General features: G+C 41.9%; 1 protein-coding gene across 1 annotated transcript; it reads right to left on the reverse strand.

The window, feature by feature from the left end:
- Positions 1 to 9,644: 9,644 nt before the first annotated feature.
- On the reverse strand, positions 9,645 to 14,545 carry LOC117259426 (protein phosphatase 1 regulatory subunit 3E). The gene has a single exon (XM_033630749.2). The coding sequence runs from the start codon at positions 14,231 to 14,233 to the stop codon at positions 13,310 to 13,312; it is 924 nt and encodes a 307-aa protein (XP_033486640.1). The 5' UTR covers positions 14,234 to 14,545; the 3' UTR covers positions 9,645 to 13,309.
- Positions 14,546 to 14,717: the final 172 nt, after the last annotated feature.

The following is a 14,717-nucleotide window of genomic DNA, read 5'->3' on the forward strand; positions in this document are numbered from 1 at the left end:
ACAATGGAAATCAACAAGCTCTCCATCCTGGAGAGAATTCAGTTGGAAGAATATTATGCATTACTTTTGTAAAAAATATTTCTCAAACCAGACGGGCTGGTGGCAATCATGTGGGAACAAAGAGGCAAATTACTTTCATATCTTTTGGAGGTTCCCCTCAGTCACTCCTTTTTTGACTAAAACTATTCTTGAAACTTTTTTAAAACCAGAATAACCTGTAATTTTGAACTGCTGTACCTGATTAGATTGGAGGAACTCAAATTGAGGAAAAAGGACAAATATGTGCTGAGAATATTATCGTTGGCATGTAAGAAATCCCTAACCAAGCAATGGCTAAAAAAAGAAATGCCTAGTATTGATGAATGGATTGACTTGGTATATAATATTTATGTAATGGAGAGAATGACTTTTAGTTTAAGAACCCAGAAGGAAATTTTGACTGATAACTGAACGAAATAGCAGCACATTGTGGTGTGACTAGTAGCCCCCCCTACTGTCTCTACATACGTACATCTTGATTTAACTTCCTTGTCAGCACAATCTATTTATTTATTCTCTATCCTTATTGTATGGTACAATTTCTATTTATGTTGTGTTATTACTCGTAAAACACTTTATTGTAATCAAAATCCACCCCTTTTTTGTTTTGCTCGAGGTCTTGTGGATTTTGTTTGCATATGTTCATATTGCTTTCATAAACCAATAAAAAAAGAAATAAAAATGGTCTGTTTTTGGGAGTAATATGCATGTAAAGTATTCTAATGCTCAAACAGCACTCTCTGCCAGCCTCTAACAGTGGGTACTTTAATCCACTGCGATAAGATGTTTTTCCTTGCGGCATGAGCTAGAATATAATACTATCTTTTATTGAACTCACATGTTACATATCTGCTTGGAAGACTCAGGGTGAGGAACACTGGGTCCATCTCTGGTTCAAAACTCAATATTTATTCTATTTCAGGTTGCACACTGGACCAGCATGTTGTTGCTTACAGCACGACCAAAGACAAAGACAAAGATGTCCAAGGGATATATGCATTCTGTGTGTATCTTAAACTGTATTGCTTATTTAGTCCTCAGCTTCCCGACACAGAGCTCTGACCTCAATGCCATCTAACACCTTTGGAACAGGAACATGGACTGTGAGCCGGGCCTTATCATGCACTCTCAGTGCCCAACGTCATGACTTCATCAGTGCTCTTGTGCCTTAATAGGAGCAAAGTCCTGCAGCCAGATTCTTGTGGAAGGCCTCTCCAGGACACTGCTACAGCACTATATTGATTGGTCTAGGTACAAGATGTTCAGTAATCACATATTGGTAATATTTCTGTGCCCACCTACTTTATTCTTGTCAGAGTATGTACTTTTAATGAGTTATACTTGTAAACTGATAGGTAGACATTTACCTTATTTTCTACACTGCCACCATTTCAGCCACCATGGTGCCTTTCATGGGCACCAGCCTTTGCCATCAGTATCGGCTGAATCAAAATCCTTCCAGTGTCCTCAATAAGTTACCTTTCTTGGCGTGGCAGACAGGCCATTTTTAGAGTGCCAACAGCAGACCTGTCAGCTGGGAACTGATGATGCAAAATGTTCTGCTGATTATCTCGTCTCACCACATGGTCCTTCAGTATATGTGTGTGTGCCTGCACTCTGATGTGTGCATCTTTATAAGTGCTTACTAAGTCCACCTGTTTGTTGACGGGACACTTTTCTGTTTATCCATCTTAGGTTAGACTGACATGATGCAGAGCCGATGAGAGTGTGGAGTCTGTCTGGATCAGTAGATTATTTATGAGTGTGCTTCTGGCCCGGAGTTCTTCTCTGGTGCCAGTGCAAGAAATTTACTTTGTCTGCAGTGGTCTGAATGTTCATTGCATTATTGGAATACCAGATACAGTGCAAGACAGTGAGAGCATAGAGACAGAGAAAGGACAGTGATTAAAGTGCGGAAAGAGGGAGAGGGAGAAGACAGCAATAAAGAAAATGGACAAAGAAACATTTAATTTATTGGAGAGCTTCAGCAAATACATAGGCTAAGAGGCAGATAAGAAACTAAACTGCACATAAAATCATTTGAGTGGGGCAATGATGGAAAATGAAAACAGTGGAGAATGCAAAAAGGAGAAAGGGATGAAATATTTTAAAATGAGGAAATGTAATGTTGTCCCTTTTGTTTTATTCAGAGTAATTTTCCGTGGCGCAATAACTCCCGCTGTGCTCATATGAAACCATTGTGTTTTATTACATGACGTCTGGTGGACCTTGGAGGTCTAAAAGGAGATCAGCAGCATACTAAACAGTCATTGATGGTGGAGAGGACCGCCTATACAGCTCTCCAGACTCACACTCCACACACAATGGATGAGGGTAAGACTGTTCGGGATATTTGGAAATGCATTTCACTTTTTCCAGTGTCAGACATATTCCATTCACTGCTCAGAAAACTGCAGAATAGTCTACCCTCTGTATAGTATGACTGCTCTTACAGTATAAACATCTGCACCAGACCTGTGAAAAGCATTTGGTGATGTAATATTAAAATATGTAGTTAACTGTAACATTTAATGCAAACATTTTACTGTATTTAAAACCAAAACATGCAACTAGTGTTACTGATTGCAGTTTCACAGTGCTCTATTACAACATACATTAACACATCGCATCCTTCTGTCTTGCATCAACAATGTACCAAGCGCACTTCACACAGCCATTCAGGCGGATAAAACAATGCTGAAACCAAAGACCTGAAAGCACTAGCGAGATAAATAATTAGTGTGTGTAATACAACACACCCCTCACCACTGAACTGCATCTCACAGCAAGAAGAGGTGGGCAGACATTTTATGGGAAATCTCTTTAGGGGATAAGATAATCTCATCTCGTATCTGACATGAGATCACACTGTAAACAGTAAACAAGGAGGGCTATTATGGATAATGTTGCACATCTAATGTGGACCACTTTACCAAAAATAAGTGCCCCAAAATGTAGTGTCAATGATCTACATGTCACTTAAAACAGATTTTTCACTTTCCTAAATAACATTTCAATAAGTAATTGTTAATTTACGTGACCATACGAACAGTGATAATTTATTTATTTATTCTTTTTTTGCCACTTGGGGGCAGTAGAGACAAGTTGCGAACACACAGTGACATATCATCACCTTTTAAGTTGATAGGGCAAACTTGTCGGCAAACAGCTCCTTATTGACACATCCAGTCGTTACTGAGCATTATCATTCTTTTGGAGTCATGTTTGTGTTTACCTGATGAATGTTAGCCCAACATTCACTTTCTTTTAGCTTCAGTTTTGGTCTCTACCAACTAGTGAGCAAAATATCTTGCTCTTTAGCTGCTAAATGCGCCTCTGTATTCACCAGCTAGTCTCTTAAGTCCTGTTTCACCAAACACTTTCTGCATGGTACCTTTGGAAGCAGAGGCTTCAGACATTGTACATAGACCCTAGGTCCACTTACCGCAACCAGAACTCTTTCGTGTGGACGGAGTTGTTGTCACTCACTGCTCCATCTAGCACTCTACAGAAAGGGGCTGCACGCCGACATTTTCTGAACAAAATAAAACAGGCTGCAGTGAGAGTCTCTCCATGGGATATTTAAAAACAGCAGGTTTGTGCATTTGGTCCTTCTAAGGCAAGCTCTAGGGTTAGTGTTGCTGGAGCCCACAGGAACAATGCTCCACTTTTTCTCTGAGTGAGGATTACAATATATGCAGTTCACATAACCTGGCCAAAATTCATATATATAAACACTTGAAGATTAACTCATTACTAAAAGTGTATGTCATGTAAACTAAAATAATGGTCAAAGTTGTCACAGCGAGTAACATTACAAGAAAACTTTCCACCTTAGAAGTCGCCGGCAGTCGGTCCATGACTTACGTTATTTTTTCTCAGACTACAGCAGCTGCAAGAGGCAACAAAACATTTCATTTTATAGTTCCAGTCTAATAATAAAACTCTCCACAGTATGAACAGAGGTTACATGCCAGCCACAACTCAGCTCTGAGCAGAGTGACCATCCCCTATTGACCAATCAACAGACTGCAGTGTTCACAGCTCCACCTTTTAGTACCAGATCTGTGTGCTAGGTACCCCGGCAGAAGGGGTACCAAAATGGGGATGGTACGAAACAGTTCCATCGGTACCCACAAATTTTCACAATGTAAATGGAGGAAAAAGCATACTGAACTGAACTGAACCATACTGCTCGGTGGATACGGGGCTTAACTATGCTTGTATGCTGTTTGGTGCTGAGCAGGTAGTGTACAGTGGAGCTATTTAAGCATTTTCAGGGGATAATTCTCTGTAGGTTAGCTTCATCACAATGAACAATCCCTTTCACACAGTCCCATTGTTTTCACATTTAATTTGATTTTATTATTATAAAAATAGCACAAAGAGCTGCTTTAAGCTGAAGTAGTATTGTAGTGCTGTGCAGTTTCCAAGCATTGCTGCTACATTAGGATAATATCCACACCGTTAGCAAAGTACAGCAATAACTATACATAGATCAATTCTTTGTTTCTCTGTAGGCAGTGTTATAAATCATTTGTAACCTTATCTGACTCAACTGTGGTATGCGGTTTTGGCACAAGGCCATTGTTTTGTAGAAGAATTTCCTACGAAGCCTCTATAAACAAGTTCCCTTGGAATGTCTAAATATGGTGTGTGAGGAAACAAGTCATCTTTCTCATAAACAAGCCTTTTCAAAAGAATGGAAACTTCCACTGAGAGCTCCAAGTCAGGAGGCCTTCCCACAGATACAGATAAACCCAATGTGGTGTGATTTCTGTGTGTGCTGATGTTTGTTTATCTAACTTTACCCAACAAACCCGTATTGTCGTGGAACTACCTATTAAGACAAGCACAGTTAACCTGGTAATAGGGTTTCACATGAATGGGACAAAAGCTGAACTGCATTTTCTTCAGTCTGCTGCACTTGCTGCTGCATCTTGGGCTGCCTGCCACCTCCATCAATATTTCATGGTGTATACTGTATGTTTTTGTGAACTGTTATGAAATTCTAAAAAGCACACACGTGACTTATGTCCCAATATGCATGTGTGGTTTTCAGCCATTTCATGAGACAAACTCGCATGATACACACACGTGTGGATTGTGGACCAAATGTTTGGGCTCACGTGTCCTTTTATAAAAATTTCACGCAATTTTAGCAACAGAGGAGAAAAAGCATTAACTATACATTGCAGCCACAAAATGATGTAATAGATAAAAGCAGCAGTTGAACATCCTCTTCCTCCAGCTCTCCCCTCTCCTGTCTCTGTCCTAAGCCCCTCCCACCAGATGATGACAGGCATAAGCACACACTTCATACGGTAACCCAGTGTTTCCCATGAAGTGATTTATTTAACCTTAATCTGCCCCTCCTTGCCCCATTGTCTAGCACCCTATGGTCCCTCCAGCTCACTCCCTACCACTGTGGACTGCTTCACCCGAAGGATAGTGGACAGCAGCTAAAGAGACAAATCTTCATTCAGCAGCTGAATTAGGCCAATGCAAACACACCAATGCCAGGTTTCACAGCAGGCTGTTGGCCAGAAGCAGCGATGGGTCTCGCCAATGTAATGGCAGCAACAGAAAGTTTGCTGATCTGGCAGGGAGTTAGGGTTGGCTGGTCCCCTGCAGCTGGGGTCAGCATGGGATGGATTTGAGTTGCTATGGTCTCATACTGGGGGTTTAGTCTCTGGAGCTGCTGCCAGCTCTCCTGGCGAGGTGGTCTGTAATAGCGGGGACTGAGGCAGAGAGCAAACTGTGATTCAAAGCTCTTGCTAGCATTAGCAACAAAAATGTGAACACAAAGCCGCAGCTGTTAGCAACATTTTCTCTCTAACTCTGAAACACTTTGCCAATAATGACACATTTTATTACATTTAAGGTTGGACTCTCTTTAAGACTCTCTTTTTGATAAGTCCATTTTCTGTTTTTGGGTTGCTTTGCATTGTAGACAGTTGTCACCAGTGCTGGAACAGCAACTATCTCTGCAGGATTCTGTCAGTGGATCAGGCTTTTGCCATCTGAAGGGATGTGCACATGCATCTGCATTTGTAGAACAGCCAGTAATAATGCTCTCTCTGACATGACCTGTGATTGGCCGAAGTCTCCCATCATGTGCTAGAATTTCTAAGCCTGATAACAGAGCCGAGAGGAGGTGCAGAAGTCTAGTTTTCTCTCATAACACCTGACTTACAATATGCTCAAAGTTAATTATTGGATTTTTGCCCAGTGATGCCAAAATTAAACTGCCTACCCCAGCATTATGTATATAAATTTGAAACTTAAATAAAGGAATACCCACTTAAATGAACAAATAAATTAAGAAAATAGAGAAAATGAATACTGCTAATAAAAAGTGCAATGAGTGAGGAAGAAAGAGTTGGTGGAGGAAGGACAAAGGCAATGTGAGGTAAAGAGGGAAAGAGGATGGGAAAAGTAGGCTGGCAGGCTGTTTGACAAAGATTCAGTCTGACTTCTGCCACATCTGATTTTCACCTTGTTGTGAGCAAGTGAATGTGCATGTATATGGGAGAGAATGTGTTTTGAGACATGGGAGAAAGTTTACTTTTAACAAGAGGTTTTGAGGAACACAACATGATGGGTGATTTACCCCGGGGACTATCAAGAGGAAGAATGCAAAGGGAACAGCTGCGGTCAAAGAAATAAGGACGCCATCTTGGTTAGCAGTGCGAGTAGATACTTCAAAACAACAGAATGATTTTTCCAAAGTTGTAAAAGACCATTTAGCCAATTAATTATTCAGGCCCGGTGCTCAATGAGACAAGGTTATGGCTGCACCCATACGCTGCAGCCCTGCCTGCTGCTGAGTCAGGATTGATCTCATGGCACAGCTTTTCTATGAATGTCTCACATGAATTTTTTAAAGTGGAAATCATGAAACCTATTTGTGTGCATCAACTTGACCGTATTATTAGAGCCGTAGGACACACATTGGGTGAGGCGGGAGAAGCTACGCAGGTGGGATGAAAATGGCTCTGTGGTTGCAGTCTAATAAAGCCAAACGCCCGAAGGAGAGAACAATCAGAACGTCATCCATCACATGAACACGGCCGTTATATAAGCATCTGTTGTTACACAGCATGACAATGTTTCCTGATTACCACTGCTTGGTAATTAATTAAACAGACAAGCATATAACACATGCACTGTGCTGATGTATGTCATGATTAGATACACACACACACACACACACACTGCTTGATGTTTACATATCGTATGTGTCTAACAAATAATAAAACTCACAGACAAGAGAAATGTGCCACGCTGCAGTCAAATCAAACTGTGCATGTCTTAATTTCCTGCTTCACGACTTACTGACACTGGATATCTTAATCTCTCTTTATCTGTATTCTGGGGAATTATGTAATTTTCCACTTCAAGCAAGCTGCTGAGTAGCTCTAATCATAGAATTAAATTGGAATCTCGCAGCAGGTTTTTATTGACTGGCCATATGGATTCACACTGATTGCTAACAGCATTAAGCTGACATGCAGAGCAGCTTCAAACTGCAGGGATTCCTTCAACACAGCTATAAGTAAGCAAAGTTTAACTCAACTTTCTCTGACTGCGGGTCAACGCAGCTCAGTCATCACTTCTTTAGGTTAACATGAAGATTAAGCAGGATCATGTTCCTAATCTGACACAGAGGCTCCCCAGTACACCACCTACACAACATACACAACATACCCCATCTACACACGCTCAGGTCCAGTGTGTAAGATTTAGCGACACATTCTCACTCCGACCTTGTCACAATCAGCGTTTGGTCATGGGCTTTCCACGTCCACATAGGACGTGGAAGGTACCCTGGGTGCTTTGGTTGTTGACGTTCTGGAACGCCGTGTCAAGTTCTGCCTGTCACATGCATTGTCTTCTTTCAAAATACACTTCCATTTTCACAAGAGATTTACCGTTTACATACAGTCTCTTTCAAAATAAATGCACTATGTCGGTCCAACAACAAACACACATGGTTGGGTTTAGGAAAAAACAACAGGGTTTGGCTTTATAATATTATGGGACGTGGGATGACACCAAGCACTGTTAAATTATAATGGCAACGTATCATGCCGATGTTAAAGGATGACTTTTTTCGGCAGTGTCTGTTGCAGCAAGTTGGATTTCCATGATTTTGGAGTGAGACCAGGTTGGATTTAGGGGCATCCAGTGGCAGAAATGGTATACATGTATGTAGGATATATTTTTAACTCTGTTTTCATTTATAATCACCTGACACTGGGAATCGTTGTTTTTTTTTTTTTGTTTGTTCGTTTGTTTTCATTTCCTTAGTATGAGGTTTGTATCTACATACAGAGTTGGCCCTCTTCCACTGAGTCCTCCATGTTGTTCTACAGCAGCCCAGAGCAGACAAATCAAACACTGGCTCTAGATAGGGCCTTTCGCCTTTTCACGTTGGCCACTGTAATTCTCTTACACACAGAAGAATTTTCAGTTCTGCAACCTCACCACTAGATGCCCCTACACCCTTCACACTGGACCTTTAAGTGCAGCACATGTTCACTGCATTCATTTTTCAAATAAAAAAACTTGCAGTATCAGACTTTCAGTGAGTCCAGAATGCATCATATTACAGTGCCATTATCAGCCATTTAATTCGTAAACCGAAAAGAGTTGGAGGCTTTGCAAAGGGACTGTGGCTTTATTTAACTGCACGCCAGTTGCCCTATTATTTCTTACTCATGCTATTTAGAGAGATGGCTGGTATGCTTGTTAGAAGTGAGGAGATTGTAAATTGATCATAATTTGTTTATCATTAACCAAAACACTTTATAACATAAGTAGCACAGAAAGTGATTGAAATAGAATGATACCACCGATAACCTTTAAATGTTAGGTATGGGGATACACTGTATGCATGTGTTTACATAATCATATCTGATGTGCAGGTGTGGAGATGTTATATAATGTTCAGATCTGATATGTGGTTGAAAGGAAAATGTGCTATTCCAAGCTCTAAACAGATGGGAAGCTAAACAAGCAGCTGTCTGCAGTTTAACAGTTGCACTACCTCTTTGGTCCTTGAGAAAGTGCTTATGTGTTCAAAGGACCAATAGTGAAAACACTCACACGTGCTATGTTTCCATCAGCTTTCATTATATGATCTCTATATGCTGCTTATTGCACCTTTGCTCGGCTCTCCTGGCTTCTTCCTGCTTCAAGCTCCAGCCCCTCCCTTTCAAAGACAGAAGGGGGCGTGGTGTCAGAATGTGATCAATTCAAGGACATGTCCACAGCCATGTTCACAATGGCGATGGCAACAGCCCACTGCAGTGTGCAGCTTTATGAATGGGGGCCAGCAGCAGGCCTTTCCCCTTTAAGATGCTCTGCTGAGCTGATAATCAGACTCCTTGGGAACACACACATGAACAGCTCTGCACACACTAGATCACAGTGAGCTCTTATGATAACAGTAGCTGTGGAGTTTGCAAGAGAGATGTGATATTGCAATAACTGTTAGGCAACGGACTGTTCACATAATTATCAGATAGAAATTAAATTAAAGCAGCAGTGCATAGATAACATTGGGTAATCTGATAGTTTGAAATACTGGCAGGGTTTAGTTTCCATCACAAATGTCTTTATTTACCATTGTTTTAACAAAATATAGGTTACATTATAAACTAAACATAGAAATAAAGGTATGTTAGAGCTGTACATGCAAACATGGCTAACCATCACTGCAAAAGAGAAAATTAAAGACAGCACACAGTACAGATTAACACAGTCAGCTGACTGCAGATGTTACAACACATTAGGGGATGCATAGGATTTACAAAAACCAAAAAACTCACTGAATTAGATTCAGTGCCGTACAATGGTTATAAATAAGACAAAGGTGATTTAGGCTTTCCACAGTGAAAGACAAGAGCAGTAAAAATGGACAAGGATGGAAATCATCTTGGTTAGTAGCTATTCACAGGAGAAGCTTTCGTACATACAGTGACCCGCAACCCGTTCCTTCCCTTTTCCTTGTTCTCACGCAAAGTGCTTTGAACCTGCTTTAACTGAGTCTGCTCAGTATCAGCTACAATCATAAGTTACTCATGCCAAAAGTTATCAAACTCCAAAGTGCATCTGGCGTTACCTGTGCTGCCCAGATAGGTCGCCTTATCATTGTCTAGAGTCCACACATTTTCATTTTCATTTTCATTAGCAATCACATTATTTCTTGACAAACAAGCACTTCCTCCAGCATTGCTTCATGTCTCGAAGAAAACTCATACTTTAGTAAGGCAGTGTATACCTATAGTTACGCACATCGGGATTCCAGTGTATTAATTTCATTCACATTTTGGTACATATTTAAGGGGAGATCCTACAAAAACTTATTGCAGCATCTTATTAAACATCATTTTGATACAAATGATCACAGTTATTGGTATTACCAATTCAACAAGCAGCTTTGCTTTTAATTATATTTAAGAAAGTTTTTATAATTAAATCTAATATCAAGTGTGCTTTGAGAATTCATTGTTTGGGCTCATACTATTTTCCAACTTCACATGCTCAACACATGACAATCTTTTCACATCCTGATCTCTCTATTCTGCCTCAAAAATGCTTCAAAATACACATAACATAGAACAGTAACAGGAAGACATTCAATATGAAACATTAACACATTTACATACATATCTATATATCAGTGAGTTTTGATGCAAAATGTTATGTATACATTGAGGTGAAAATCAGACCAGAAGCCCTTCGTTTTCTTGATGGCAGGGATGATGCACCAATAACAACAGAGTGTGTGAGCGATACCAGAGTGAAGCTGAGTGCTGGTATCCTACAGTCTCATACTTTTTGGAAACTTAAACCACAGAGTCACAATTGATGGAATATGGAGAAAGCATTATTTTCAGACCGTTGACCACCAAGCAATCTCAAGCTGTGCCAGGACTCCAAACGATAATATTAATACTAAACATAATCTGCAGTGATTAATTGGTATTGATGCATCTCTCAGTGCCCACATCAGAAGTCTCAACCTGGATAATTAATGCTTTCTGGTATCGCAGAGCATGGATTCTTGAGCAAAGTTTACACAGACCAAAGCAGGCAATATAACACACAGTAAGCTCTGCCATGGCCAGACCTTTTATATCCACAGTGTATTCAAACAAACACGTGAGAAAATGCAGGTCTGTGTGTGATAAATAAAAGCAAACATCAACTCCGTGCTGGCCGTCTCTCACATCAGCAAAACTCTAACAACATCAGGTACCGCATTTAAAAACGATGTCAGGTTTAGACAAACATTACTGATGGATTCACAGTGGAGATGCTCCAAAAACTAAGTGGTTACAGGAATAGTCTTTATCCACATCATAACCTGATGGCCTCGTTAAAAGGAGAGCTGCCCTCTGATGCCACGATGATGTAAACAAAGAACAAAGTGATGTTCGGATTACAGTCAGAGCACTGGAATTAAAAGCATCCTGCCTGTTGATTCCTCGACTCATTGAACTGGAGTCTTAACTTTCTACACACCTAAAAAGAAAGCACAGTGAACACTTGCATTTGCAGTAAACTCGTTTGCCTACGACATGCAAGCCTGTTCGCCACAACGTGCATAATGACAAATGGCAAGGAGCTGGTTTGGAAGACTACCCGCGGGTGGTTTAATTAAAAGCTTAAGGATGCAACATCGGCTGTTGTCTGGAGAGAGAAGACTGGTTGTGTATCATCAATCAAGGCTTACGGTGTGGAAATCAGGCGACAGTTTGTCACCTAAGGACGGAAATATCAGACAGTCAGGTGGTTCAAACCATTGAGGTCATGTGGGGTGCGAGAAGCAGCACTATTCTTGCACAGTGGTGACTGAGGATATTATCTCATCCGCTTTACAGCCGGTTGAACACGGTCGTCCGTGTAATAGCTACTTTGTCTACGGACAAAAACAGGGTTACACAGTGCAGTCCAAAAAAACATCAGAAATGAAATACACAGTATGTGTTGAATCTCCAAATGTACAATAATACCTATCTGTCTGAATGCATCTGTTAGAAAACAACTACTGTGAAAATAACATCTGCTTTATAATGATCAACCTGAAGAAGAAGAGGAGGAGAGGTCCACAAGTAATTTGAGGTAAATTTAACCTTGCAAACATTGCTACTAAATGTGTTTTCCTTGGTGGGACAACAACCACGCTACAGTGGGAGTGTTGAAGCCCATTCTTTATAAACCCAGCCTTTATGATTTGATGGAATATGCATGATGCGGATATAATTTGGGGATTTTTTTTTACTTTTTCATCCTCTTTGGACTTTGGTTAGGCTCCCTTAAGTTCTCAATGTGGCAAAAAGTTTAGTTTTTTATATTAATTCAGCAAAAATATACAATGGGTGTTGAGTATGTGCAAATATATGGCTGGTTTATGACTAAGCATGGAGTCCCTGGATTGAAAGCCAACAGCTATATGGACACTACCTACTTCCCAGTGCCTGAAGGCCTTGTTTTAAAAATGTAAGCTTAATGTTGATAATCATATAATGCATTTTATCTATGCAAGCCCCATGAGGAAAACACTGTACAGCATTCAATGCACAACGTCCCACACCATGGCTAAAAATAAGGCATTTTTCAATGGCATGACAGTGGGATATTATACCGAGAATTTTTTTTTATTATCAAGATAACCTGCCACAAATTTCTATCCGTCAAAACGGCAAAACACTATATTTCTCCCAGCCTGCAGGAGACTACTAGAGGAATATGCTACTAGGTTCACATGGCATCCATATTAGCCAAAATGTGATGCTTTCTGCTCCCTATCAAGCCAATATTTTGCACGCATGCAAAACAAAACATCTCCGTGCCACTAATTCATTTTACAGCATCTCCTGAAAGGAACAGTGATGGCTGAAGTCGGCGTTGCCCGGCACGTTTTTCCGTGGCACGTGTTTCTACATTACATAACGTGATCATGCCCCCCCCAAAGGGCTACAAGCTGTACAGAGAGCCCTGACATCAAGGCAAATTATCTAACAGCATCCCTCGCCGGGCACCTAAGGCTTACACTGTAGCCCTCACCACTTAATGTCACCACAGCGGGGCAAATATTTGAATTATTGTGGGAAATTGTTTTCAGTATCACAGCATGTGTGTAGCTGACAATGGCAGAAAATAATCATTTATAACAAGCTACAGTCATACTTAAGGTACCCGGGGATCAGTTACGCGCAAATTACGCACGCAGTTGTGCCACTGCGGACAACAAAGCTCAGATAAAGTGAATCCATCCATTCTCCCATTCCCGTGGTGGGGACATCTTGAACCGGTGGCGCCGCACTTTGTAGTTGTTCCCATTGTTATTGTCCCAGAACTCCTGCCCGCCGACACAGTATTTAATCGCAAACTGAAATGTGCCTCCGTTGTCGAGGTAGGTGGGCATGACTACCTTGAAACAGAACTTATCAGTGACACCGTCGCTGGAGTCAGGGACGTAGGACGCCAGGCTGTCCATAAATGTTATCCAGTTGTTTAGAGAATACCGTAAAGAGACGCTCTTTTCGAAAGCCAGATTCAAGACGCGCACAAACCCGGATAGGCTGAATTCATCCGTCTCCACGGTCTCCAGCATGACTTTCACCTCCCTCACTTTCTGCTCAAAGCCGGGTAGTGTGCCCGGGTTGGTGAACTGCAACTCCATAAACACAGACTGCGAGGGCGCACGGGGGAACTTTGTGTCCAAATGATTAAGATGCAGGGTTCCTTTGGGGAGTTTGGCCAATATGCGCTCCGGCACCTCTGGCTCATCTGAATCATCGAAGTGCTTCACTGAAGTGAGCTCCAGGCCCAGAGAATCTGCGAACCGGACCTTTTTCTGACTGGTTGGACTCCTGCTGCGGGAGATCTCCAACTTCGCTCTCTCTGTGGGCGTAGGCAGGGACTTGCACCTCCGACGCAGATTTGGACTCTGTGGAGGCTTCAGGAGGATCTCTCTGCCCCGGGGTCTCTCCTCCACCACGGGGCTCTCGGTGGTCTCACAGGTGCCGTTCATCATGTCATACTCTTCCCCATCTTCCAGCCGTGGGTTCGCCGCCGCCAGGCTCCCGAACAGTCCGGCTATGCAGCTGTAGTTCCTCGGCAGGCAGTTCTTTGGGGGCAGCATGACCACGACAGGACGCACAGACTCCGCTTCCATAAAACGCAGCAGTTCCTGCACTGCAGAGCCGAAGTGGTCGTGATGGGAAAAGACCGGCGTCGTGTCGAGAGACGGAGCCGTCAGGTGTCAAGTATTCCGCGCGCGGATAGGTGCTCCGGTTGCGTCACAGGTTGACACTGTCCAGCTCTGGACCAATAAACCGAGCCGTTGATGTGCGCCTTTGCTCCTGCGGATCAGTCACTATCAAATTGTGACGAAGACATTTCTGTCTCTCTTGTCATTGCGTAAATAATAAAAAGTCTTTCCTTCCGGCAGAGACCATCGCTCGTTTCCCCTTTTTTTCATGTGGTGAACATGCAGTGTCCTCTCGCAGCTGACGTGAACCTGCGCGCAGCACAGTGTGACGTCTACGTGCAGAACTGAACGTTGCAACTAACCAAAATGGTTTCCTCCTTCACAAGAGATGAACCGGTTAACTCCCCCTAACCAACCACAGTATTTATTTATAGCCTTTAGGCCTGTG

The sequence above is a fragment of the Epinephelus lanceolatus genome, chromosome 2 (genome assembly GCF_041903045.1).
Source record: "Epinephelus lanceolatus isolate andai-2023 chromosome 2, ASM4190304v1, whole genome shotgun sequence".
Classification (NCBI taxonomy): Eukaryota; Metazoa; Chordata; class Actinopteri; order Perciformes; family Serranidae; genus Epinephelus; species Epinephelus lanceolatus.

What these genes read in the sequence shown, in the direction of transcription:
- LOC117259426 (XM_033630749.2), bottom strand. Translation starts at nt 14,233, where the DNA reads ATGGAAGCGGAGTCTGTGCGTCCTGTCGTGGTCATGCTGCCCCCAAAG.